We start from the raw sequence: 27,873 nt of genomic DNA, 5'->3' as shown, positions 1-27,873 counted from the left end.
AGCCTGGTCTACATAGTGAGACCCTGTCTCACAAAAATAAAAAAATTTAAAAAAAAAATTTCTGTTGAACCTAGAACAAACAAGATACAATTGATACTGGCTCACGACTTGAAAATCAGGATGCCCTGTTAATAAATCCAGCAAAACTGATTTGCCAAGGTTCCGGCTTTATTTGGTTTCCTTGAGGAACTAAGCATTTTCCAGAAGGGTCACTGGGGCGACAGGAGGAAGCCTTGTTCAAGGTCACAAGAGTAACGGGGCAGCACCCAACTCTGGAGCAGGTTCCCGGTTGGGCAGGGTGCTGCATAAAAGCAGCTCCGTCCGCCGGAGGCATCGCAACCCAATCACCAAGGAATCCCGACTCTCTAAGACCCAAGAAACTTCAGCTTCCCCAGAACTCTCTAACTTTGGGAGCAGGCGCCCTCCGGGCTACCCCCAGCCCCCCAGCCCTCCCTCTCTCCTCGTCCTGATTGGCTCCTTCTACGAGGGGCGTCTGGATACCCTCTGGTCACCTTGTCCTCCCGGCGCTCTACGGCGGCTGGAGGGGGGTGGGAGGAGGGGGGGGAGCGCCGCGCAGGCGCGGCAGGCGCGCCTTCGGGGCCCGCGCTTTACGACACTTGTGCGGCAGCGGCGGCGGTCACTCGGCGCTCCTTCGCGACGGTTCGGCCTGGTGCCGCGAGCGGCCGTTGCCAGGGTGGGGGGTCGCTTTGCGGCATGGCGATGGCGGAGGGCGAGCGGACTGAGTGTGCTGAGCACCCCCGGGACGAACCCCCGGCCGATGGCACTCTGAAGCGGGCAGAGGAGCTCAAGACACAGGCCAACGACTACTTCAAAGGTGCGTCCGGCCGGGACGGGGGTGGAGGGCGGGTGGACAGCGGCCCAGGCCGTGGGGGTGCCGGGCCCCGCGGGGAACCATGGCAACGCGGAGCGGCAGCCTGGGCGCCGGGCAGGCACTGTCGAGTAGCCCGGCGCGAGGAGGAGGAGGAAGAGGAGGAGGAGGAGGCCCGGGCTGGACGCCAGACTGGGGAGGGAGCTGCTGCGAAGTGGAGTACGGAGCAGAAGCCACTCACTAGGGAGACTGAGGCAGGCTGTGCTGAACGATAGGGGACGAGCCGGGGGCACCGACCTGTGAGCGTGCTGCTGCTGCTGCCAAGTGTGAGCCCTGGGCAGAAGTGCTAGGTGGAGGTCAGCCCTGAAGGGGGCGCTGCCAAGCGGTGGCATGTGTGTAGGGCAGTGATGGCGCTGCCGAGCCGGGGAGACCTGGGGTGGGTAGGACCAGCTGAGAGGAGAGAAGGGCCCCCCGTAGAGAAGGGAATTGTGGGGATGCAAATGGACTAGGTTGGAAGGCGGTTTGGGGTGGGTGATTCGAGGAAAGGAATAGGGAGTAGAGGTGGGGCGGGAAAGAAGAGCGTGATCTGGGGTTGAGGAGGGAGATGTGGGAACGGGTGTCCATTCATTCATTTATTCATTCCTTTAGTACGTTTGTATTGACTGTCATGTGCCACCGTCTGTGCTTGGCTCTGAGGCTGCACCAATGAATGAGACACATGACTTGGATTTCAGCAGCACCGATAATTGGTAACTTGTGATCGAGGCGACAGAGTAGGGGATGCAGGTTAGTCTGCTTTAGATAGCGGGGGTCAGGGAAGGCCTGGAGAAAGGCGAGTTTTACACGTGGGTCAGTTGACCTAACGCGAAGTCCCTGGGGGTGGAGAATGAATGAAAACAGACTGACTTAGTTGGAGCTTGACCAGTACAAGATGAGATTAGGATAAGAGGCGCCAGGTCAGGCAGAATCTCTGAAGTCATTACAAGGCCTAGTTTGGGTTGCCTCAGCTGTCCAAAAGGAGACATTGAGTAGGTCGGTGGGCCAGTCTGGACTGGAGAAAATCTTGGGTGTGCCCAGCCTATGGCTGGAGGTGCCCTGGGAATGGATGAAATCACCCGCCAGTGGGATCTCGAGAGAACCTAGAACGGAATTTTCATGTGTAAATCGGAAAAGGAGCTGCTGAGGCCAAGTGAGATGAAAGGAAACCAGGAAAGGGGCCGCAGGCTAGGAGAGGAAGGTTCTTCCAGAAAGAAAGCCGTAGCCTCAGGCGTTGACCAGCAGCGGTCTGAGGAGGTGATGTTGACAAAGCACTAGTGAACTAAAGCCGGCCCAGAAGCCCCTGAGGGGTGAATGCAAGCGAGGAACTGGACACCCACGGGGCAGGTGTCTCAGTTCTGAAGGGGAGTGGAGGAATGGGGGGGGGTGGCAGGAGGGAGTGGGGGGTCCCTAGGGATGCTGTTTCAGATATGGCCCAGAAGAGATACAGACCCGGGGAAACAGATGTGCAGGAGGTAGGGGGAGGGTGAGAAGGAGCTAGAATCCTAGGGAAAGGTGGGCCCCCGTGGGGCTAAGTCCAGACATTGTGGTGCATGCCTGTCTTCCCAGCTCTGGGGAGGCTGAGGCGGGAGAATTGTGAGTTCAGTGACGGCTTGGAATGCATAGCAAGACTGTCTTAAACAAAATAAAACAGAGTGGGAGGAAGTCAAAGTGGGAGCAGTGAGTGGGCCTGAGAGGCCAGGTGGGTTTACAGATGTCATCCTAAGGGTTGCAGGGGGTGGGGAGGGGATAAAGAGCGGTCCAGTTGGTTCCGGGTACAGGTACTGGTCCTCCCTGTTGTGGAGTCAAAGGCCAGGCTGGAGAGAGGCGGGTGGAAGGGTGGACAGGTGAGAGGGTGGAGCCTCTGACCTGGCTGGGGGAGGAAATGAGACTAGTGGCCTGGAGAGGGGGAGGGTAGCAGTTGGGCAAGGCCCAAAGGTGAGTGGGGCTGGAGTGGAGGTGCTTAGGAGAGTTAGGGTGAAACTACAGGCAGCAGGCTATGGGACGGGGCTTGAGCTTTCAGCTCTGTGCCTGCTAAAGACTGGGGGCAGGAAGCTGGGAGGCCAGGGTAGAGAGAGGCTAGAGCAGCCTAGGGCTCTGCGGGGGAGGGCAGAGTTTAGTGTGGGGTGGGGCTGCTGGAATCGGGGAGAGTTAATGGGTGTGAGATGCTATCTAGCGGGACAGCGTGCCCAGCTTGCAGGGCTTTGAAGGCTGGTGGCTGCCAGCACCAGGTGACCAGACCCAGCTGTGCAGTGGTTGGACCTCGTGGCCGGCCTTCACTGGGTCCTGAAAGGAGCAACCAGAAACTGGGCTGCTGCTGAGGACAAGTGAGGGAAGGAGGTAGCCATGGGGGGGACCTTTCACCACCACCACCACCCCCCAGGTCCTGAGATGCAGGCTCTCAGAAACCTAGGGCTGGGCTGGCAGCCAGAGGGGCCTGGCCTGGAACTGGCTTGGAGGAGCACCCTTCCTGGTCCAGGCCTCCCACTGCTGGGGGCAGGCAGTGGCAAGCACAGAACCCCAGGCTCAGACTACAAGAACACCAATAAAAGGAATAATTGCAGCTGGCTTTCATTGCACCCCTGCGGTGGCCAGGTACGCCTGAGTCGAACCTCGCCTGGGGCGTGGGGGTGGCGGTTTATAGAGGAAGCCGACTCAGAATGAAACTTCTTCCCCAAGGTCAGAGTGTGTGAGCAGAAGGCGGATATCCCCTTCCTCCCCACGTGCTCACCTCTCCTTGTCATCAGGCCTCAGTGGGGAGAAAGGGGTACTCTGTGGAGGAGGGGGGTCTCAGGGACTCAGAAGGCCCACCCCCAGCCCTGCTGTGAAGGTTCTGGGGACAGAGCCCGGTCCCAGCTCAGTCTGAGTCCAAGGGAAGCAGGCCTCTGCTCTTTCCCCTTCTCCCTGAGGAAGGAGGCTGTGCTCTGCTCACCCAGGGGTCTTCGAGGTCTGAGGGTTGTCGGGGGAGATACTGCATCATGGTTCAGGGCACTCCTCTGCGAACGCAGATAAGCAATTGAATTTCACCTAGAGGGTCCTACTCACTGTACCTAGAGGTACTGCTGCAGTGGAGGAATGGTCCCAGGCTGGAGTGTGACCGCTGCCAGAAGCCTTCCAGGTGGGGCCTCCTGTCCCCTGTACTCTTCCTTCCCTCCTCCATTTGGGGGGGTGTGAGGCCAAGCCCAGCCTGGTTCTCAGGTGCAGACAAGTGGTCTGTGGCTGAGGCTCCAGGCAGCGGCCCTCTGTCTGCCCTGGGCGTTAGGAATCTGCACCACCAGGTGTCAGACTGCACGCCCTCTGCCACTTGATGCAGCCCCACCTCACCGACTGAGTACTAACCAGCAGCCTCTGGAGCCCTCAGGCCCTGACCGTCCAGGGAGGGCCTCTGAGCTGGGCTGCCTGCCCTCCGCATCTTTCTGTCTTGGTGGCTTCTGGGAAGTTCTAGGTCCTGCTGTCTTGGGGCTCACAGGCCCGGGAGACAACCAGAGTGGCAGAACTGGGGCAGGCAGGGAAGCCCGGGGCAAGGTGGTGTCTCACCCAGACCCGGGGTCAGCGGAGCTTCCTGAGAGGGACATTGGGGCCTTGTGGCGGAAGTCCAGGAAGGACTACTGAGCTGCACCCCTAGGACCAGCTGTTCCGCCTCTGGTCTCTGCCTGCCCTCCTTCCTCCTTCCTTCCTCTCTCCTCCCTTGGCCAGTTGCTTCCTTCCCCATTCATGGAGGCTCCTCTACTCCTTCCCACTTAGGTTTCTCCCCCAGGGCTTCCATGGGCCCCTAGGCCGTCTGAGCCCTGAGCACTTTGTCACTGTTGTCTGGGGTCAGATCTCTCTCCTTGATACACCGGCAGTCCCTGGAGGGCTGGGCTGTGTCCCCAGACAAGGCAGGAGCTCCGGGAAGGAGACAGACACCCTCCCCAGAGTGTGTGGGCTCAGCCAGCAGAACATAAAAGTCACTGAGTTCTCTGAGAGCCATGAAGTGGGGTCAGAGCAGGAACTCAAGTACAGAGAGCGTGTTTAAGTTGTCCAAGTCCACCCAGCCTAAAAAGAGCAGAGCCAGGCCACCTTCCCATTGTCTGTGCTGTGCCAGGCTTCCACCAGGGCACATGGGGGGAGGATGGAGGCATTGCCGTGCCTGCCTGCCTGCCTGCCTCAGAATTCCCATCTGCCACTTGTCATGTGACTCAGGCACAGGCTTTCCTTCTCTGAACTTGAGCAGCCCTCATCTGGAGATGGCTAATGTGGCTTTCTCCCTTAAGTTCCTTAAAGGTTCATGTGTCCTAGGGTGCTGTGTGGCCTCTGGCACATTCCGGTACCCAGCCTGGCCAGCCAGGTCTGCAGCTCAAGGCCTCCGTTTTGCTGTTTGTTTAATGAACCCTCGGGAGGAGGGGTCAGGCCTACCTCTGCCAGTACCGAATGGGACTCTGACCTTGAACTAGGCCTCTGTGGCTTGTGTCAGGTTAGTGCCAGATGGTGCTTATGCTGTGAGACAGGAGGATCCCACAGGTTGATGGAGAGCTCAGGGCCCCCGCTGTGACTTAGTTCACAGAGAGTCTGACCGTTTGCCCTTGACGAGGAGTGACCCTTGTCCCCGCACACTTAGAGCCCTGCTGCTATGGTGTCCCGCCCTCCCCAGCTCCTGCCCGCTGCACCAGCTGGTCGTGGCCCTCCTTACCTGCCGATCCTTTTCCTTGCAACCTGAGGCGCTTCCTCCCCTTACCCTCCCGCTCCCCCAGTCTCTGGACTTGCCTGCTTGCCCTGGGCGTCTAGACAGCCCCAGGCTCGGGCCGTCTCAGTCTGCCTGGCTCAGGCCGCAGCACTGGCACTCCCTGACGCGTCCCACTGATCATGGGGAGACTTGGGGGAAGCCTCCTGGAGCCCTGAAGGAATAGCGCTCAGCCTGGGCTTTACTAGGCTGGTGTGTGGGATTGATTCAAGTTCTGCAGTCTGTGGCCTGATCCTCAAGACCTGGCCTGTGGTCAGACATCAGGGACAGATTCCATGCTGAACCCCGGTCTTCCCTTTCGTAGCAAGGACCACCAGCTTAGGGTGGATTCCTGCCTGTGGCAACAGGGCTTCATGCCTCCTTCTCCTCCACAGCCAAGGACTACGAGAACGCCATCAAGTTCTACAGTCAGGCCATCGACTTGAACCCCAACAATGCCATCTACTATGGCAACCGCAGCCTGGCCTACCTGCGCACCGAGTGCTACGGCTATGCGCTGGGCGATGCCACGCGGGCCATCGAGCTTGACAAGAAGTACATCAAAGGCTACTACCGCCGGGCGGCCAGCAACATGGCACTGGGCAAGTTCCGAGCTGCCCTACGTGACTACGAGACGGTGAGCCGGGCCTCGGGCATGGGCCAGCTCCCGGCACCCTAGCCAGGCGGATGTGGGGGGCACCAGGAGTGGGGAGGAGCTGTCCTGTGTCTCCTCTGTATAAGGGCTCTCCCAGAGATCGGCCATGGGCCTCTAGCCAGTTCCATTCCACCTCTCAACTGCCACGCACTCTGTGACCCTGGGCAAGCCACCTGGCTTTTCTGCCTTCCCGTGCTCCTGTGTGTTGAGAACAGGCCCAGCCTCGGTGGCTGCAGGAGAGTTTGTGCTGTGTGTGTGTGGTTGGAGCAGCGCGGGCACACAGTCTGTGGTCAATAATAGCTCAGCCTTGTGACTGCTGTGGCCGTTATCAGTGATGGTGATTAGTAATGGCAGCAGTTATTAGCAAGGGCTGCACAGACCTTTGACAGCTTGAGATTCTGTGGCAGGTGGGAGCCCCATGTCCCTGAGCAGGCAAGGAAAGTGACTGCAGGAACAGAGGAGTCGTGATTCCAAGAAAACGGAGCAGAGGGACAGCCTCCAAGGACATGTTCCCCTGTGGAAATGAGAGAAGGGACCTAGAGGCCAGTTCCTCATCCACTACTGCCTACCCGTGATGTGCTCTGACAGTCTTGATGACTGTAGGAGGGACTGCCAGAGCATCCATTTGGGACAGGTGTGCTCTGTGCCCTTCACAGAGACTGGCTGAGTCAGTGTGGCCAGCTGGAGAGGGGAAGGAGATTGCCCCTGTCATACAGGTGAGGAGTCTGTGCCCCAACTGGTGAGTGCCAGTGTTGGGATTGGAGCAGTGTCGCCCTTGACTGCATCTCTTCTGCTCCAGACAGCTCCCTGCTCAGGGGCTCTGAGTGCAGAATGGATCACTGCTTACTTTGCTGTAGGTAGCCCTTCACTGTGGACCCTTTCCGTCATGTGCATAGGGCCCCAAGAGGGCTGTGGAGCCATGGCTGCAGCAGGAGGAAGCTGGTCACTCAGCCTGGCCTAGGATCAAGCCAGGTAAAGGCTTAGGCCAAGGTCAAGGGACACTTAGCAAAGGGCAAAAATGTGAAGGGGACGGAATGATAACCATGAGGGTGGGAAGCAAAGCATGGTCGTCCCTGTAAGCTTGGTCCCCAGTCCCTACCCTTGTCTCTTGATGTCCTAATCTGGAATACAGTAACAAGAGCCATGGCCATCTCCTGAACAGCTGGGGCTCTGGTACAGTGGTGAATAAAGGTCACTGGGGCCAGAGGGCCAGGTAATGAATGAATAACCAAGGACAGGCAGGATCCCCACCGGAGAACAGGACCAGGTACAGGGTCTCTGCCATTCTGGGCTCACAGAACATCTTTACTGGGAGTAAGGAATAGGTTCTTCTGAGATTGCTCCCAAGGTTGGCATCTAACTCCACATTCTCTGAGGCTAGGAGATGGTGGGTCCTGCATCCGAGCCCTACTCCAGGCTTTGTGGAGGCCACAGTGAGGAGGGAAGTCCATAGCCGTTTTCAGGACCAGCTGGAGCTGGAGCCACAGCCAGCACCTAAATTAGCAGCCCTGTGAAACCCCAGCAGGAGCCTGGGATCCTTACCTTCCAAGCCTGAGAGGCTGGGCTGCTGGCAGCTCCCAGCCCAAAACTTCCTCCAAAAGGTGCTGGAGTTCATGGGGGACAGGCCCAGGCCCTGGCCTCTGGATCAGGAACTGTGTGGCCCTGGTTGGAGCAAATGAACGTATGATACTGCCTGTCAGCCTGTTTGAGCCTCAGTATGCACATGGAGGGCTCAGTACAGCTGTGAGCATTGTGCATGTGTGCATTTACCTCTTGTATAGAAAGGAGACACCCCTCTCTAAGGTCACCTGGAAGGAATGACAGGTGAGACTGGAACCCAGCTCCATAGTTGAATCTGAGTGGGTCTGGGAGTCAGGAGCACTGTCTGTGGTCAGCACCCATCTCCAGCTGAAGAAAAGGCAGTTTGTTCTGTAAAAAGCCTGGTTTACGTGCATGAGCATAGGTGCTGTCCACTGCTTCCAGCGTCTCTTTCTTCCTGTGGGCTAGAGTCAGATCTGCAGCCACTGCAGCAGAATGTGAAGGCACAGCCCCCAAGATAGGGGTGTCTAGGTTGGTGGCCAGCTCAGCGCAGACCGAGGTGTGTGACTTCAAATGCCTTGGGCCTCACCTGTAACCAGGGAACACAAAGGCCTGCATTGGCAGTGTCGTTGTGAGGGTTGAGCGAGTGGGCTCTGCATCCGCCATGTCTTCCGGGTTGCCTCCTAGCCAGCCCATGGTGAAGTAGGCCTGTGGCCCCTGGTCTATGCTGGTGCCAGAACATTGCAAGGGCACAGGGACCTAGGTGGGTCTGTTTGCTCTCCCACTTGGGGGCACACCTTGGACTCGTAGTAGTCAGTCTCCCTTACCACAGGGCTGTGTTGTACCCCTGTACACACTTACCAGCTAGCCCTTCCACATGGGCCCACCCCTTCCTGGGTCACATCTCAGTTGGTATCACTGTGTTCTTTCCTATACACTTAGAACACAGTCAGCCATGCAAGCCTAGGCTAGACCTGGGTGGGGGAGGGTCTTCCGAAACTCTCTGCCCTGCCTGTGGGGTCCTGTGGGGTTTGTTTGGTTTGTGATGTGTTTCGTAGAAATACATTTTGACACCCCTGATAGAGTTATACAAAAGAAACGGACAATCAGAGTTGGCCTATAGCTCAGCACTCACATGCTGGCAACCTTCATGCCATGAAAGTCATTTCATCTCCATGGTTCCCTGCACAGCGGGACCATGATTTATAGGTGAGGAAACAGGTTCAGAAATAAGGCAGGTCACTCCTGCAGTCTCACAGGAGTTCTAGAAGGTGGTGGCCTGTCCCCAGAACCTAACCGTGGCATACCTGCAGGTCCCTGGCACCATGCTGGCCCCTGGGCAGTTAGCACTGGTGGTATTCCTGCCTGCTTCATCATGGGGGCGCCAGATGTGCTGTGGTAGATCGACGCACTAGAGAAAGGGTGTGTTGTGTGGAAGGCTGTCCCTGATGGGCTACCTGCCAGAAGCCTGGCTTTTCTCTGCTGTGTGATGCACCATCTGGCCCCTCTGGGCCAAATCTCATTGTCTATGCCCTGCAGATGAACCATAATGCCCTTTGTTGGTTCCTCTTGCTGGTATATCCCTTATACTCAGCTCTGATTAAATGTGGGCACTTTGCTTGGTATCCACAGCAGGCCTGAGTGACTGCATCTCTGATGTTGTGGATTGCTCCAAGGTAGGGGGACTGCAGGCCTTGTTGCCAGCAGGGCCATGTGGGTAATAGTGGAACTGCCTTGGGTCTGCTGTGGGCGTCATGGTGGAGGGTATGTGCCCTGAATGGCCTCTGCAATTCCAGTGAGTCCAACTTCCCAGACACGTGTCCCAGGGTTTGTAGTGACTACCAGTGAACCCTGACAGCTGACAATGCCATTTGTTGTTACTGTATTTTTTTCAGTGCTGAGGACAAAACTTGGGGCTGTACAAGCACTTTACAGCTGAGCCATGGCTCCAGTCCCTCACTAGGGGATTCTAGGGAGGGACTCTACCACTGAGCCACATCCTGGTCCCTCACTGGGGGGTTCTAGACAGGGGCTCTACCACTGAGCCACATCCCAGCCTCTCACTGGGGCATTCTAGGCAGGGACTCTACCACTGAGCCACACCCTAGCCCCTCACTGGGGGGTTCTAGGCAGGGGCTCTACCACTGAGCCACACCCCCAGCCCCTCTTTGGGGGATTCTAGGCAGGGGCTCTACCACTGAGCCACACCCCAGCCCCTCACTGGGGGGTTCTAGGCAGGGGCTCTACCACTGAGCCACACCCCCAGCCCCTCACTGGGGGATTCTAGGCAGGGGCTCTACCACTGAGCCACACCTCCAGCCCCTCACTGGGGGATTCTAGGCAGGGGCTCTACCACTTGGCCATACCCCAGCCCCTCACTGGGGGATTCTAGGCAGGGGCTCTACCACTTGGCCATGCTTCCATTCTATTCCTTCTGTTTTTATAAAGTCCCTAATCCTATCAAGGGGACCTGGCCTCACAACCTCATCTAATTCTAATTATCTCACAGATGTCAAGCCCTGTGCCACAGAGCAGTACCTTCAGCCCCTGAAGATGGCAGTGTTTAAAGACATCTCATCTCTTCGAAAGTGTTGTTGATCACATGTACCTTGCACAGCTCCCAGTTTCCCCCAGTGCGGTGTCTGTTTGAAACCATAGAAATATCACAGAACACTGCCACAGATGCAGTCCACATAGAATCTTTGGTTTGTTGCTTGTTTTTGACTTTTGAGAGAGTCTTGCTACATAACTCAGGCTATCCTTGAACTCCTGGAATCAAGCCATCCTCCTGCCTGGGCTTCACTGGAATATTGGCCACATTACTGCACTTGGCTTCAGATGCCGTTTTGTTTTGTTTTGTTTTTCGAGACAGGGTTGTCTAGAACTCCCTCTGTAGCCCAGACTGGCCTCGAACTCACAGAGATCCTCTTGCCTCTGCCTCCCAAGTGCTGGGATTACGTGTGTTACCACTGCCTGACTCAAATGCCACTTTTTAAAGATGTGTCCATGGGCCAGGTATGGTGGTGCATGCCTTTAATCCCAGAACTTGGGAAACAGGAGTTGGAGGCTAGCAAATCTCTGAGTTCAAGGCTTGCCTGGGCTGCATAGTGAGACTCTGTCTCAAAAAAGAGAAAGAAATGAAATGTCTCGTGCTGCCACTAAGTTCTGATGCAGTGGGTCTCAGGCCCTGAAAAGCCTTGTAGTGTGAAAATGTACCCTTCCTCGGGAGAGGAGCTCGACAGGGCCGTCTGTCTGTCAGTCATACCCAGCAATCACTGTGACCAGCATGGCAGGGCTGGGAATGGAGTGCTTGCTGCTGCTTGGCCAGGGATAGGCCTGGCAGTGAAGTCTCACACCAGGCTCTGCGGGTTCTAGCACCACTCCCTCCTTCTAGAAGCTGGGGGTCTTGAATGAGCAGGACATGTGTCCTGGAAGGCCAGAACCCAGAGTCTGGAGAACTGTTATCTCTCTGCCTCTCATGGGTGGTGGCATTCAGGAGCTTGGGCTTTGTAAACTAATCCAGGAGTGCATAGAACCCTGGCTCTTTGGGTTAATAACTTTACCACTCTGTCTAGTGGACTTTGTCCTGGCTACCCCATAGAGTGGTACAGAGGATGCTGAGAGCAGGGTTGCTCGCCACAGTGGCAGCGCCCAGCTCCATCTTCCTCCTTAAACTGCAGCCCGCCTGAAGACAGGTCTGGTTCCAAGGACGTGCTTGCTACCCTTTGTTCTTGAGGAGGCATTCATGCTCTCCTGAGGACATAGCTCTGTGCTCCCAGTGCCACTTCAAGTGGGGAGGACATTATTCCCAACCTGGAGGCTTCATGGAAGAGATGAGCAGAAAGGAGGTTGGGATTAGAAATGAAGTATGCTGACAAGGGCAGCATGACCCAAAGTGCTGAGCTACAGGAGGGTGGCATTCTGGGGACCCATGAGAGGCAGCACTGGGCTCCAGAGAAACAGGGTGGGCCTTAAGGGCCAGGCTTGGAGCATGTGGACTTTATTCTGGGGAGTAGAGGGAGTTGGCCACCCCTCCTATCCCTGGGAAGGGCTCCAAGGGCTGCCTAAAGCTGGCAGCCCTCAAGCTTGACGCCACACCCACACCCCAGTGGGGCTGACTGGCAGGTGGCCCAGCCTAGGCCTGCCCAGCCTGCTGCTGGCCAAGCACCTGCAGGGAGTAGCGGTTGTCTTTGCCAGGGCTCTGACTCACTCGGCCATCCAGCTTTGGGGCTGGGGGAGCACTCTGAGGACCAGCCCTGGGGCTTCCTTTTCTGTCTAATAGCACAGTCGCTGTGAGGGCCCAGTCTTAGGATGGCTGTGTGGGTCAGCGGGTGTATGACAAAACTTGGGGGCGTAGATGCAACATTCATGTCTACTTACCCCAGATAGGGATCCCACTACAGACCATACCACCAAAGTCCAACTTGTTGAGCCAGTGAGTTTTAGTGGGTCACTTAATGGGAGTATGGGTGAGGGGTTACCTACGGAAGCAAAAATGACTCAAAGACAGTTGCATCACCAAAGCCCACCCCAACGTGAGTGACAGTTCACAGCTGGGAACCTAGAGCACACTGCACAGCCTGCAGACAGCTCAGCAGGTTGGAGAGTGTCCTCCCCAGGTGCCTCGGTTGGTCTAAACCTCTTGCAGACACCTTGGCTGGTTTCTGTTTTCTTCTAGGCACTTGGTCTGGTCTTAGATTCTTTCTTTTAGTTTGGCTACTCTTAGCAGTCTTTATTGCTTACTCTGGCAGCGAGGGGCCTAGTGAAGCTGGTCGGTTTCAGGGACTTCCTGAAGCCGTTTTGAGTAGTTGACTTGTCTGCTTAAAGAGCTTCCCTGTGGGATGGGATGTTTCCATCTCAGAGGATCTGCTAAACAACAGCAGGTCAGCCTGGGTCCACTTACAGTTATGGTAGCCAAGCTGAGGCCCAGAGATGAAGTCTGTTGCCCAGGGTCTCACTCTGTAGCCCAGGCTAGCCTGTTGTTAACAGTCACCTTGCTTCTACCTCCTAAGTGCTGAGATTGCAGACATGCACCACCAGGCCCAGCTCTGTCTTCTAAGCAACTGGGATCCGGGTTTGTGGGTAGCGGGACAGAGTGGCGTGCAGGCAGGCTCCTTTTACTGCTGTGGCCCAAAGCTGCCTGCTCACAACTGACTGTGTCAGATCTTTAAAAGTGCTCCCTCATGGCTGGAGAGATGGCTTGGAGGTTAAGAGCACTGACTGCACTTCCAGAGGTCCTGAGTTCAAGTCCCAGCAACTACATGGTGGCTCACAGCTCACATCTCTGTAATGAGATCTGGTGCCCTCTTCTGGTGTGCAGGCAGACATGCAGGCAGAACACTGTATACATAGTAAATAAAAGTTTAAGGTCAATTTGGGTTACAGGAGATCTGGTCTTCAAAATAAAAAACAAAAGCTGTTTTTTAAAAAAAAGTGCTCCCTCATTCACTCTTACAGCCCTCTCTGAGGTGATGCTATTACCAGTGTCCCCTCCCAGAGAGGAAACCGAGACCAGCGTACCTACAGCGTATCATCGCTGGTTAAGATGGGACTTGAGCTAGGTCTCCTATCCCATTGCCAGAGGAAATGGCAGTTTGGAGCCTCAGTCACCCATAAAGCCCCAGGGAAGCAAGCTGCTGACTGCCACCTGCACACAGTACCTACCTCCTGTGTGCCAAGGACCTCAGTCCTCCTCGGTCCTTTCAGCAGACCCCACTTTATACTAAGGGACATTAAGGTGCTAGGAGTCCAGGCTGCCTCCCCCACTGGCTGCGCGGGGAGCTGAAACCTGTGTGCTCAGCTGGGCCCCTGTTTGGTTTCAACAGGATCCGAGTTGTTTAGTGAGGGCACCTGCGTGGGCTAATGCCCTGGTCTCTGAACCACCCTGTGGGGTGGCTCGGCACGCTTGGTGTGGGGATGTGAGGTGAGTCCTGGGTGACAGGTCCAGGGTTGCCCTGCTAGCATGTGGTGGCCCCTAGGTGGTCTGACTGGCCTTTCTTCGGCCCAGGGCTGTGAGTCCAAGGCTGTTGCAGTGACCCTGGTGGCTTACCTGGGTGAGTGGCTGGCCCTCCAGAGTGTGACACCTCTTCACTCCTTCTTCCTGGCCAGGTGGTGAAGGTGAAGCCCAATGACAAGGATGCCAAGATGAAGTACCAGGAGTGCAGCAAGATCGTGAAGCAGAAGGCCTTTGAGCGGGCCATTGCGGGCGACGAGCACAGGCGATCTGTCGTGGACTCTCTGGACATCGAAAGCATGAGTGAGTGGGCCTCTCCACACCCCTCACACTCATCCCTGCCACACTTGGTGGTAAAGGCAGGGTTTCGGGGGACATTGGGAATGTAGGTGTCACCTACAGCTGCTGACTGTCTTCCTTAACCCTCTCCCCTCCATCTTACTCATAAGAGTGGGGACCCTTGATTAAGCTTGGGGTGGCTCAGGACTTTGCATTTGTCACAGCCTAATAGATGTCTTGCTCTAGTCCATTCCCTCCAGTTAGGGCTCGGGGTCCATGGTGCCGAGCAGGTGTTGGTCCCATTTCCACCACTGTGTCTTGTGGGTGATGTGGCCTTAGTCACTGTCACCCTTGGCGGTGCCTGATGGGGTGTGGACACCGTCTGCTCCCACTGGGTCCCGAGGAATTCAGGCATGATGTTTAAAGCCACGGTAGTGCCATGCCTGAGAATCCCCCCAGCTCCAGTACTCTGTGACTGTCTTCCTCGGGGTTGAGAGCAGAGAAGGGGAGCCGATGTGGAGGAAGAGACTGGGAAAAAACAGTGGGGTCGTGTGGCCTCGTTCTCTCTTGACAAGAGCCATGTGCTCCCAGCACCCTCTCGCCCCAGTCACGTGCTCCTTTTAGTTTTTCTCAGGAGTGTGAGTCCAGACTTTGGTGTGTATGGGGGACAGGGACGTAAAGGATCTCACTCTAGTCCAGGCTGGCCTCAAACTCATGATAATTGTCCTGCCTCAGCTTCCCAAGTGCTGGGGTTTTGAGCGTGAGTCACCATGCCCGTGTCTCCTCCTCTTAGCCAGCCAGGCCTTTGGGCACCTGTTCCACTTCTCTGGTGAGCTGGCTCTGAGGAACACGTCTCCCCGCCGGGGGTTAGATGTTAGGATCTGTACTGTCTCTTTGTCTGTGTGACAGACTATCACCAAATGTCACCAAACATCGAGCACTCTCTGGAGACAGTGTCAGTGTCAAGTCTTGTCACGACCCATTTGTAGCCCCTGAGGCCACCAGCATGACCCCGGCTCACCAGCTGTTCAGGGTGCCCTCCCCAGGACTCTGTCCATAGCTACAGCGGTTGAGCTGTGCCTGGTGGACACCTCTAGACTCCGCCATCACTGCAGGGCCGCAGCTCCCCTGTCTGCTTACTTCCTGGATCAGGGGGCCTTCTAACATGAGTACTGGGGATGGCTGGAAACTGCTGATGGGCATCGACCATTCCTGCTTCAGGGATCCCCAGCCTCCTTGGGCCCGGGCTCCAAGCACACCCCTTTACCAGGCCAGGTTACGTTGCCCTCCTGCCTGAGCGTGTGTCAGGCAGTACAGGTACAGCCATGGTCTCAGCACCGTCCGCCTCGCTGTACTGCTTCTCCACCGAGCAGAGCCCTTCCCCTGCTTACGGTGGAAGGTCGTCCTTTCACTTCGGGGTGGCCGTGCACATACCTGGCAGCTTCCAGGTCCATTGCAGGCCATTACTCGGCACTGTCCAAGTGTCGGGAAATACCGGCTTCTCAGAGGCAGCCTGAAGGAGGAGAGGCCCCTGCTCCTGAGGCCCCTCCCTACCTTCCCAGCAGCGCTCGCAAGCCTGTGTGATGCTCGTGAGCTCGGCTGTCCCTGCAGTGACTCACCTGGAAGTCGTGGGTCTCACAGCAAAGCCCTCATACTGAAATTCTCTGCCTAGAGTTTTGCTGTAGGCCCCAGTCAAGGCTGTGCCCAGACTAGCCCTCCCATCCCTGCGCACATGGCGTGGGCTTGAGTGCCTTGGGTAGCAGGCCCAGTTCCCATTTCACACGGGCACTTACTCCGGCCAGTGTGTGGACTCCACGCGTCTGTTTAACAGGGAAGACATTGCCCAGTGAGATACACTCTACCACCCTGCTGTGTATCGGGTGTGGGTTCACTCGGGTCTGTGGAAAGGAGACACGGAGGCACTCTAGGGATGAAAATGTTAGCCTTTCCAGCTGCAGGGGGATCAGCCTCTCATGGACTGACTCGCTGTAGCTTAGCAAAGGGCCCTTTTATTGTTATACATTTCACACCTTAGCAGGTCAATCCTATACCAAAACCTCTTATCTAAGGCCCCCGGAGGGACAACGCCAAATGCAAATTCTGAGTTAAAAGACATCCCAGTTTGCCAGATCCTCCCCCAACCAAGTTTTTCATAGGCTTTGAACCACTAGGAAACTCTCAGATCAGACTTCAAACGGAAGGTACCAGAGACAGAAGGTAGCAGTCACAAAAGGCAGATCTAAGCCAGTGCTCACATCAAACCAGCGGCAGAAGTCTGCAGGAACTCCCATAATACAGTCAGGTGGAAGGGGTATGTGTATCACCGGAAGTGTGTTCAGACACACCAGCCCTGTGAACCTTTAGCACACCTGTTAACACTCCAGCTCACAGCCCTGTCCACTTGCGAAGTCTTACTCATCTTACTTCCTTCCCTGTGTGTGGGTGTTTGGCCTACATGTATATCTGTACTACTGTGTGCCTGGTGCCCTCAGAGCCTATTGGATCCTCTGGGCCTGGAGCTGCAGGTGGAGTTACCACGTGGTTGCTGGGAATTGAACCTGGGGCCTCTGCAAGAGCAACCAGTGCTCTTAACCGCTGAGCCACCTCTAACTCCACCTTTCACATTCTTCAGGGACCACAGTGCGTGCGGCTCCCGTCCAGGGTGTCAGGATTCCTCTTCATCGCCCTCCCTCTCACCCTTTGATCTGCTGCTTGAAGTCCCGGGGTGGGGTACAGGGGGTAGGGGGTAGGGTGGTGGTATTGAGCCAAGACACCTACTCTGTATCTTCATTTTTGGGATCTTGGTTCTTGTTAACTTTTATTGTTATTAATATGCCTGCTGCTCCAGGCTGTCAGACCAGATTTCCCGCCATAATCTTTGTCTTAGAAATGTTAAACATCGCCGGGCGTTGGTGGCGCACGCCTTTAATCCCAGCACTCGGGAGGCAGAGCCAGGTGGATCTCTGTGAGTTCGAGGCCAGCCTGGACTACCAAGTGAGCTCCAGGAAAGGCGCAAAGCTACACAGAGAAACCCTGTCTCGAAAAACCAAAAAAAAAAAAAAAAAAACCACCAAAAAAAAAAAAAAAAAAAGAAATGTTAAACATCTCCAAACAAGAGCAAGTAGAGCAGATTTTTGTGGACCCTCTTAATGTTTGGACTCTACAAGGACTCCCTTGCCCCATCCCTGCTGTGATGGACATGTTGTAGTTAGAGCTTTTTTCTCTTGGTTTGTATTTGTGTGTGTGCATGTGTGTGAGGGTGCACGTGTGTGGGTGGAAGTCAGAGAACACCTGGGAAGAACCAGCTCTCTCTAGCTCTCTCCACTATGTGGGTCCTGGGAATCAAACTCAGGTCATCAGGTGTGGTGGCAAGAGCCTTTACCTGCTGAGACATCTTGCGAGTCTCTCCTCTTCATTTTCTTTATCCATCTTTTCTCACTGAATCTAAAGAAGCCCTCAACTCACAATCCTCCTGCCTCAGCATTCAAAGTTTTAGGATCACATGCATGCACCGGCACACCTGGCCTTGTCTTGTTTTTTTTTTTTTTTTTTTTTTTTTTTTTTTGGTTTTTCGAGACAGGGTTTCTCTGTGTAGCTTTGCGCCTTTCCTGGAGCTCACTTGGTAGCCCAGGCTGGCCTCGAACTCACAGAGATCCGCCTGGCTCTGCCTCCCGAGTGCTGGGATTAAAGGCGTGCGCCACCACCGCCCGGCTTTGTCTTGTTTTTTTAATAACTCTTCTCCCTTCCTAAGATGAACTCTTCCTTCTTCTCCATGTTCTTGTTTATTTGCTTGATGTTTTTAGTAGCGTCTCTTGGATCTATAAGAGGAAGTGGGGACCCCAAATCTAGCAGAACTTGTGAACTGGTTTTGTAAAGTTCCATGGGGCAGGGAGGGTCCTTGCTTACACCGGCCCCGTATGGCTTGCACAAGAAACAAATCAGCTGCTCGTCTGTGGTGTCCTTTCACTCAGCACGGATGGGGAGGCAAGCGCCGCCATTCAAGGTGAGCAGACATTGCAGTCGCTTCTGGTCGGCCCACCAGGCGGGCTGTTCCCTAGAAGTCTATCTTAGTTTCTTTTCCTGTAGCTGTGATAAAATACCTTGATGAGAGCGATGTAAGGAAAAGGGGGTTGGCTCACAGTTTAAGGGCGCAGTCCATCATGTCAGGGAAGCCAGGGAGCTTGAAGCAGCTGGTCATACTGCTCTCACAATAAGGAAGCAGAGACATGGATGTATAGAGCCACTGCTCAGCTCCTTTCCCTTAAACGATCCGGGATCCCAGCCAGGGACCGGTGCCACCCACAGTGGGCAGGTCTTCGCACCTCAGTTAATACAATCAAGGTAGACATGCCCAGCAGCCCATCTCCAGTGATTCTAGTCTCTGTCGGGTTGACAACTAATCGTCACATAGCCTGGTATGTCCTCGGCTCTGCAGCGTTCTGAGCCAAAGCCAGGGCCCAGCATTTGGTCCCTCAGAAGCCACTGCAGGAAGATTCCTTGGGAGGCTGACAATGGAGTACAGACAACTCCTTCACACCAGGCCCTTTCCTTCACTTCTGGTGACCAGAGGTCCTGCAGGCGCTGTTCATGGTCCTATGTGACTCCCCCCATCCCCCACATGCTGCTGGAGTCTGAAGTTGGTCTCAGGCCAGCATCAGACCTGACACTGTGTGCTGCAGTTTTAGCCATCTTAGAAAGCTTTGGCCAAGAAATTGAGCGGATCACATTTTCTTAGTAGAATGCAGCACTGGAGCCTTCAGTGAGAGCACAGCACAACTGTGGCCCCGTACAGTGGGAGACCATGTCGTCACCCAGAAGTCATGCTCCTTCCTTTCCTCTCTTATCTTCTTCCTTCCAGACCACATTTCTGCGAGCCAGGGCCATCCTAGCAAATCTCACTTGTATACTTAGTGCTGACAGTGTATCGGCAGTCGGCACAGACGCCTGCTCACCAAGACCGTATGCAGATTTCTGCACCGGTAACCAGGCCTCCAATCTGTAGTGGGTACCATCTGCAGAGTGCTCTGATTCCAATCAGTTCTGACAAACTGAGGTGCAGCCCCAAGTTCCCTCCCCCCCTTTTGAAAAACATTCATTGATTATCGTGTCGTTCTGAGTACACGTGTATGTGCCATGGTGCTTATGTGGAACCTGCCGCCTCCACGGTGTTGCTTGTTCTGAGTCCCAGATTTATTTTGACCATGCCTCTGACCCACTGGGTGTGAATCGAGCCTCCCACAGTCCGCTTTTCATTAGTTTGTTGAGTGACTCACAGAACCCAGAAGGGTACTTACCAGTCTGTTAGACAGTCTGCGGATGGAGAGCTGCAGAGAGAAAGCACATGGGCACGTGAGCCACCCTCCAGCAGCTCCCGTGGGTTCTGTTGAGTTCCTAGACTCAAGCAGCCCCCAGGTCCCTGCCTTCGCCTCAGAGTCTTGATAGAGACTTAGACACTGGGTTAGACCATTAGCCATTGGTCTCCAGACTCAAGTTCATCTGCTCACCGCTGAGAAGCCTGGGAGCCAGGAGTTGGTGGGGATACCAGCTATATTTGAGGACCTGCCTCCTGAGGACGTGACAGGAGCTAGCATGTCTGGTGTATGGACAAGGGTATTAATTTGCTTCATGTTGTAGCATCTCCTGGATCTATAAGAGGAAGTGGGGACCCCAAATCTAGCAGAACACCCTAGACACACCCTGTCAGGGTCTTCATCATTCAGGGGGTGTCGCCATCTTTTCTGGCAGTGGACAGTGGACCTCGCCTTCCTGGAGCCATGGTGCCCACCCTGCATTTGATCGGGAACCGCTGCGGTTCAGCCTCGCAGGCCCTGCTGGGTGTTGCTGATGCACAGAACTGGGGGAGTAGCCCGAGTTCTGGTGTCAGCTGAAGGTCACCATGTGCTCGGAATCCGAGGAGATTACTTGGCAATCATCCTCTTAGCCACTCGTTTAGAATGTGGGGCAGAGGCAAAGGGCAGGGAAACAGCTCTCCAGAAGACAGGTGCCAGAGGAGGAAGCCACTGCTTAGAACTAGCCAGAGTCCAGGGATTGTAGGAGCTGTGGGCTGACCCTGAGACCCAGGAGCACCGCAGCATCATGGGAGTCTTCATGGCCTCATCTCCTCTCCCCATCCCTCTGGGCCTGGTATCCCTTCCTGCCCCTCCATGGCTGAAGCCACTAATTAATATCCTTGTCCATACACCAGCCATTGAAGATGAATACAGCGGGCCCAAGCTTGAGGACGGCAAAGTGACAATCACTTTCATGAAAGAGCTCATGCAGTGGTACAAGGAGCAGAAGAAACTGCACCGGAAATGTGCCTACCAGGTAACATACCTACCAGGTAACACGCCTACCAGGTAACATGCCAACCAGGTATCATACCTACCAGGTAACATGCCTACCAGGTAACATACCTACCAGGTAACATACCTACCAGGTAACATACCCACCCGTGCCACACACACCTGAGCCCGGGAATGGGCCTAAGCAGAGTGAGGAGAATGATCACAAAGGCTGCCACTTCCTTGGCTGTGTACTGGGCACCATGCTGAGGGCTCCCACATGTCCTCATCCGTACCACAGCACTTTGTGGGTGTCAGGCAGTGCAGAGTTCAAAAGACTACTCAGGCTCCAAAGTGAGACCTTCAGGAAGGCATCAGAAAGAAGAATTTTTTAAATATTTACTATATTTATATATTATACTGTGTTCTGCCTGCATGTCTGCCTACACACCAGAAGAGGGTGTCAGCTGTCATTATACATGGTTGTGAGCCACCCTGTGGGTGCTGGGAATTGAACTCAGGACCTCAGGAAGAGCAGTCAGTGCTCCTAACTTCTGAGCCATTTCTCCAGCCTAGAAAGAGGAATTCTTGAAGAGCATGGCTGGCCCAAGTTGGAGACTTGAGTAAGAGAGGACATGCGTGGTTGGAAGAGGTCTTGGATGATAGAAGTCATTCCTCTTTCTTTTTCTTATTTATTTTATGTATATGAGTGCTCTATGACTTTATGCCAGAAGAGGGTGTCAGATCCCACTGTAGATGGTTGTGAGCCACCATGTGGGTGTTGGGAATTGAACTCAGGACCTCTGGAAGAGCAGTCGGTGCTCTTAACCTCTGAGCCATCTCTGCAGCCGCCAGTAGAAGTCATTTCTGTGTCAGGACTAGCCGCCCATCCACCTCTCCTGTGATGGAGTCACAGCCTGCCAGTGGTCACTGCCTTCCCCCAGTGCTTAGCGCAGACAGGAGCCCCCGCCACCAGCCTGAGCAGCTGCGACCCCACTGCTCACAGAGGGCTGTGTTGTCGCTGTCAGTGGTGGGATTCCTTCGGGATTTCTGCAGGTGGCTTTTGGGTGGGTTTGATAGTTTCCTTTTTGAATGTGATACTGGCTGTTGGGCTTGTCTTGTTCTTAGAGTGACAAAAACAGTCCTTTGCAGCTTCCTGAGTGGCCGGCCACCTCCAGTGTTTTGTTTTGTTTTAATGACACTTTCTCTTCTCGCCAAGGTTTTTTTGGTTTGTTTTTTGTTTTTGTTGTTTTGTTTTGTTTTTTAATTGTTAAATGTACATGGAAGTTAAAAGATGAGCAGGTAACAGCCACACACTTCTCACGGGTATGTGTGGGACCTCTCCAGCCCTTGCTTTTAACAGAACCATTTGAGAATTGGTTGCAACCATCGTAACCTGTATCCTCAAAACAAGGACATCACTTACAGGACTGTGATATGCTCGCTTGTCTCCCTGAGGAGACACTGAGTACTCACTCATGTATTAACATAGAACCTGGAACCCTGGTAAACACACTTGACTTTTCTCGGGTCAGGGTCAGGGTGTAAAAGGAGCACTGACAGATGTGGTCGAGTTTCTACTTCTCCGGGTCCCCGAGTGTGGTGAAGGTTATAAAGGGTCTCAGTATACGCCCCAGGCTGTGCAAGGCGTGGTGGTGCACACGAAATTCCAGCACTCAGGAGGAGAGGCAGATGCATCTCTGAGTTCAAGGCCAGCCTGGTCTACATAGGGAATTCTAGACCAGCCAGAGCTACACAGTGAGTGAGACCCTGCCTGAAAAATACAAAGAATAAAACTATACACCCTAAACTAGACTTAACCTGCCAGGATTGTATTTTAAGGAGCTTTATGACCATGCGTTTACATGTGTGTGGGCTAGCTCTGTGTATGCACCTACATGTAAAGCATGTGAGTTTGTGGGCGTGAGGACACCTATACACACGGGGGGGGGGGGGGGGGGGACGATGACACACGAGTCATGGACGAACAACAGGGTCTTACTCAACTGGAAACCCACTGGTTCATCTGGACTGGCTATGGCTAGCCTACAAGCTCCAGGGATCTGCCTGCCTCTGCCCCCTCGGTGCTGGAACTACAGACACATATGCACATGCACGCGTGTGCTGGGGATTTGAACTCAGACCCTGCCAAGCAAGCACTCTTACACACTAAGCCATCTCTCTGGCTCTAGGGTGGTTCTTTTATAAGGTTTTCTATACTGTGAACCCACCATTGTGTTTCCTAATGCTGGTGAATGTTAAAAGATGAGCCAAATCCTTGTGAAATGATGGTGATGTTTATAAATTGCCCGAGTGTGTCTGTATACTGCATGTGTGCAGTACCTCTGGAGGCCAGAAGGGGGCACTGAATCCTTCAGAAGGTGTGAGCCACTGTGTGGTGCTGGAAATCAAACCCTGGTCTTCTCTAAGAACCACCAGGGCTCTTAAGAGCTGAGCCATCTTTCGAGCCCCCAGTCATGATGTTCAAATGACACATGGGCCACTCAACACCTCTTGAGAGCCACCTCTGTCCCTGGCCAGCACCGGTAGTCTGGGTCTTGCAAGTAGCTCTGGGCAGCTGAGGCTTTTCGGGGGCCTTGAAAGGACAGCACCATGTGCTGCCACCCGGCCGGCTCTGCTCACAGCCTGCCCTGTCTTGCAGATCCTAGTGCAGGTGAAAGAGGTCCTCTGCAAGCTGAGCACTCTGGTGGAGACAACGCTCAAAGAGGTGCGTGCGCCTTGTGCTGTGGGTGCAGGGTGAGGGGTGCATGTGGGGGTGAGCAGGGGCGAGCGGTCTGGTAGGTCACCCGGCTCAGGGCCTCAGAAACCCCCCTGTCTGCCTTCCTCGATGCCGCGTCCCTACCCTGTGTCGTGCATGTTTCCTTGGTCTGTTGTGACCTCCCCTCATCTCCCCTCTGCCCCCTCCCCATATCTCTCTCTGGGCCCCTCCCTCTCCGGTGGCCTCTTTTCTTCCAGACAGAGAAGATTACAGTGTGCGGAGACACCCACGGCCAGTTCTATGACCTCCTCAACATATTTGAGCTCAACGGTTTACCCTCAGAGACCAACCCCTATGTATCCTCAGTGCCACCCCACGTGGAGAGGGCGGGACCCCGGGAGGAAGAAAACCAGGGCCATCCTTACTGTTGCTGCGGCCCCGCAGGTCCAGGCCCCGCTCTTCTCTCCCACAAGGACCCCTGGGCAGTGTCCGCCCAGCCCTTCCGCTCCAGCATGCCGTCCTGTCTGCGTTAGTTCCCTCACTGTACCCGGGGTACAGGGAGGGCATGAGCAGATGAGCAGAACCAGCCTCCCGGTGTTTGTCCCATGGTGTTTGGTTTCATTGAGGGCTTTTCTGAGGGACGGGGGTCCTTGGTGCCGTCGGGGGTGGGGTCAGTCCAAAGGCAGGCCCGGGGTGTACCCCCTCTGGAGGTACCAAGGGGACAGGAGGAAGGACTGCCTCCCGGCCCATCTGCCTCCCCCTCCGTGGTTTCCTTAACAAGCAAGATCTTTAATGGCGACTTTGTGGACCGCGGCTCCTTCTCTGTTGAAGTCATCCTCACCCTCTTCGGCTTTAAGCTCCTGTACCCAGATCATTTTCATCTTCTTCGAGGTGAGGAGGGTTTCCCACCCCACCCCACCCCTGCCCTGGGGCCACCAAGTAGGGTTGAACAGTGCCCTGCCCTGGCAGCCGCACTCGCCAGACGGCTCAGTGTGGGCCTCACTGTGCCCTTTGCTGGCAGGCGCCAGACGGGAGGTACGGGGGAGGGGACCTTTGTGTCGTTCACATCGCAGCAGGTGTGGACGGCCTCCCTGGGGACTAACCTGGCGCAAAGGGCAAGCTGCCTAGCAAGGTGGCACTCATTTGAGAGCTCAGGGCCAGCCTGCCATCATTGCGCAGTGCCGGGTAGGTGTACGACAACCTGGAAGCCGAGGGTTCTCTCCAATCCCTCTGTCGGCCAGGCAACCACGAGACGGACAACATGAACCAGATCTACGGGTTCGAGGGCGAGGTGAAGGCCAAGTACACGGCCCAGATGTATGAGCTTTTCAGTGAGGTGTTCGAGTGGCTCCCGCTGGCCCAGTGCATCAACGGCAAAGTGCTGGTGAGGGCCGCGGGAGGTGGGCGGCGCGCCGGGGAGGGGAGGGGGGCTCCTTTCCTCACAGAAACACACCACTCCCCCAGATCATGCATGGAGGCCTGTTCAGTGAGGATGGTGTCACCCTGGATGATATCCGGAAGATTGAGCGGAATCGGCAGCCGCCAGACTCAGGTGAGTGGGCCCCGGGCACAGAGGAGTGCCTGGGCTCACACAGACTTTGTGCCCTTGGCAAGCACGGGGCCCACTTTCCCGTCTGCATCCTGGATGAGGGGGACTGTGCCAGCCGGGGGACATCCATGACACACACCTGTCACTCATTTGCTCCCTCCCCGGAAGAGAGTTAAGGCATCTGTTAAAAGTCCCAGAGACTGTGTCGCTGAGAACACAGATGACGTGGATGGCTTCTGCAGGGGGCTAACATTGAGATGCACCAGAGGAGGGGTGAGGGTGTGACCAGTGAGGGAGGACAGTGGAGAGTGAAGGGGTGGGGCGGACAGGGCTGGCCCTCAGGTTCCTGCTGGACACAGGGCCAGAGGCCACATCCTGAGAGCTCCAGACCTTGGTGGGAACGTGGGCTTTGCTGCTGGGGCAGTGGGAGCCACAGGAGGCTTCGGGCAGGAAGAGGGCCTGCTCGGGACGGGAGTGTCAGCAGTCCGTCCAGATTCAGGCTTAGGATGGGAAACGGGCCAGCTCAGAACTGATGAGCGTGCCCGGAGCCCGGCCACGGGGATGTCCCCGCCAGACCCCATTGCCACCACCAGCACCGAGGCCTGCTGTGGGGTGGGCGCCTGTCTGGTGCACGCTGGGAGACAGGTCTCTTGACGCTCGCCTCTTCCCCACCCCCCCCAGGCCCCATGTGTGACCTGTTGTGGTCAGATCCCCAGCCACAGGTGAGCCCGGGGTCTTGGGTGGGCGTGGGCTGCGTGGTGGGGCGGGCGGAGCCGGGCCAGCAGTCCCCAGTCGCCCGTCCTCTGCTCCTAGAACGGGCGCTCTGTCAGCAAGCGCGGCGTGAGCTGCCAGTTCGGGCCTGACGTCACCAAGGCCTTCCTGGAGGAGAACCAGCTGGACTACATCATCCGCAGCCACGAGGTCAAGTCCGAGGGCTACGAGGTGGCCCATGGTGGCCGCTGTGTCACCGTCTTCTCTGCCCCCAACTATTGGTGCGTCTTCCTCCCCCACCCTTTGCCCAGGCCACGGGGTTTGTGTGGATTGTGTATGTGTGGCTTTAGTCCAGGCGGGTATCAAACTCAGGGCTTTTCTGTTGCAAGCCTCTCAAGTGGTAGGATCACACGCATGAGCCACGGTGGCAGGTTTTGGCTTTAACTTTCCTCGAAACCATTGCCATAGGAAGGACACCTGAGCGTGGATATGTGTTAGTGTAATGAACACCCGTGGGCTCGGGCTGCTCCCCAGCCTCAGCGGTTAGGTCCTCCTCCCGTGGACCGAGCGAGGCCTTTCTTACCTGAGTCCACTCTCCCTCTGAGTGTGGGGGGAGCCAGGCCACGGAGCTGCGTGGGCTGTAACACCCTGTGGTGTGGTGTCGCTGCCCCCTGCCCCTCCCGTGGCTGGGGTAGTGGTGAGATCGGGTCTCCAGCTCCCACCGCCTCTTCCTGCCTCTGCTTCCCCCCCTTTCCGCGGCTTCCTCCTCCAGCCCTCTTCAGTGTGGCTCTTCTCTGTCTGTGGCGAGTGTATCTCCCCCTTCTCCTCCTCCCCGAGGCCTCCTGCTTCCTCCCGTTGTTTCCCACCTTCTCTCAATCTCCAGCCCCAACCATACAGCCCCTCTGTCCCTGTCCCCGCAGTGACCAGATGGGAAACAAAGCCTCCTACATCCACCTCCAGGGCTCGGACCTGCGGCCCCAGTTCCACCAATTCACAGCAGTGGTGAGTGGCCTGGGGAGGCAGGGAGGGAGGGAGGCAGTGCCCGGGCAGGGGCTGCCTGTGGCGGGTCCTCTGACTGCCTCTCCTTCCGCCCCTGCCGCAGCCTCACCCCAACGTCAAGCCCATGGCGTATGCCAACACGCTGCTGCAGCTGGGAATGATGTGAGGCTGTCCACAGCAGCGGCCAGCCAGGGCCTGCCCGGCGGGACGCCCCGCCCTCGGCCTGCTGCCCCGCCCCAGGCGGCGTCGGACCCCCGTTTACTTTGTAAAGTTTGTATTTATTCCCCTTAGGTTGCAGAGGGGTGGGGGCAGCGCGGGGCAGCCGAGGACAGGCTCCTGGTCCGAGGAAGGAGGAGTTGACTGGGTAGGGCACAGCCTGGGCATTCGGAGGAGGGCCGACCTGGGTGGGGGTGGGGCCAAGAGGGGGTCCTGCCCCTCATCTGCATGGCTCCTCCCCTGGTAAAGCAATAGGGCTCTACCATAGGAAGACCCCAAAGAGGGTCATCAGGGAGGGCTCCTCCTGGTAGCCTCAGGATGGGGCGAGGCTGGGGCCCACCCCCAGCTGTTTTATGTTCTGTAATTAAATGTTAAAATAAAATAAAGTCATTATTGTAAGTCAAACCTCATCTCAGACCCACATCAGCACATGGCCACCACACGCAGACCCCTCCAGGGCGAGTCCAGTTTGGTTCCAGATGCTTCCCAGTGAGGTGGGCATGGCGGGCCTACGAGTGACCCCAGAAGCATCCTCCAGCTCCTGAGGCCTGTGCAGGCTGCCAGCGGACTCAGACCCCTTCAGAAGCCTCTGCTTGTAGCCAAGCTTTGCGAGCAAACTGCTTACTGTGTGCGCTCAGGTTGTCTTCTGAGCCCTGATCCTACAGCGCTGCAGAGCCGGCGTGTTCGCGGCTGTGACTTCCCGAGTTGTTCTTAGCGGGGGCAGCGCCCAGTGACTACTCTGCCGCGCTGTGTGCCAGCGGGGAAAGAAGAAGGCAGCCGGCAGGGAGAGCCATCGGCCTGAAGCTGCTGTGTCTCCAGCCTGGAGGCTTATCTCCGGGCTATTGCTGTGGAGAGACCACAGCCATGGCAGCCCTTACAAGGAAAACATTTGATAGAGGCTGGTTTACAGTTTCAGAGGTTCCGTCTGTTATCATGGAGGCGTGGCAGTGTGCAGGCAGACATGGTGCTGGAGAGGTAGCTGAGAGTTCTCCATCTGGATCCCCAGGCAGCAGGAAGAGAAGCTCGAGCTTCTGAGACCTCAAGCCCACCGCAGTGACATACTCCAACACGGCCCCACCTAACAGCGCCCCGTCCCGTTCCTATTCAGAACACCACAGGACCTTCTGTTGCTGCTATAGGTCAGAGGCCCCAGACATCAGTTCAGTCGGGCTAGGATTTGAGACCCGTGTAGCTGAGAATGTGGCCAGCAGCTGTGACCACTTTCTTTCCAAGCTGGAGGGTGGATATTACTTCTGGAAAGTTCCACAGCCCCTGACAGTCTCTGTAAACCCCTAGCAGCCCGCCCGCAGGACTGCCCACCTCCATCCATAGCGAGTGTTTTTCTCGGTTCTGCCACGGGACGTCTGACAGGCAGCTCAGGGGCAGTTGTTCTTCATGCCAGGAA

The 27,873-nt window shown here is 55.9% G+C and overlaps 1 protein-coding gene across 1 annotated transcript; it reads left to right on the top strand.

Moving 5' to 3' along the window:
- Positions 1 to 588: 588 nt before the first annotated feature.
- Positions 589 to 26,873, top strand: Ppp5c (protein phosphatase 5 catalytic subunit). Its single transcript, XM_006991480.4, has 13 exons — positions 589 to 835; positions 5,960 to 6,201; positions 13,867 to 14,014; positions 20,196 to 20,317; positions 22,937 to 23,002; positions 23,251 to 23,349; positions 23,779 to 23,884; positions 24,235 to 24,377; positions 24,458 to 24,545; positions 25,224 to 25,264; positions 25,356 to 25,534; positions 26,174 to 26,255; positions 26,356 to 26,873. Exons 1-13 carry the CDS (start codon positions 715 to 717, stop codon positions 26,416 to 26,418), a joined length of 1,500 nt encoding a protein of 499 aa, XP_006991542.1. The 5' UTR covers positions 589 to 714; the 3' UTR covers positions 26,419 to 26,873.
- Positions 26,874 to 27,873: the final 1,000 nt, after the last annotated feature.

The sequence above is a fragment of the Peromyscus maniculatus genome, chromosome 1 (assembly GCF_049852395.1).
Source record: "Peromyscus maniculatus bairdii isolate BWxNUB_F1_BW_parent chromosome 1, HU_Pman_BW_mat_3.1, whole genome shotgun sequence".
NCBI classification, from domain to species: Eukaryota; Metazoa; Chordata; class Mammalia; order Rodentia; family Cricetidae; genus Peromyscus; species Peromyscus maniculatus.
The sequence above is the reverse complement of the archived record's forward strand: the minus strand, read 5'-3'. Positions and strand labels throughout refer to the sequence as shown.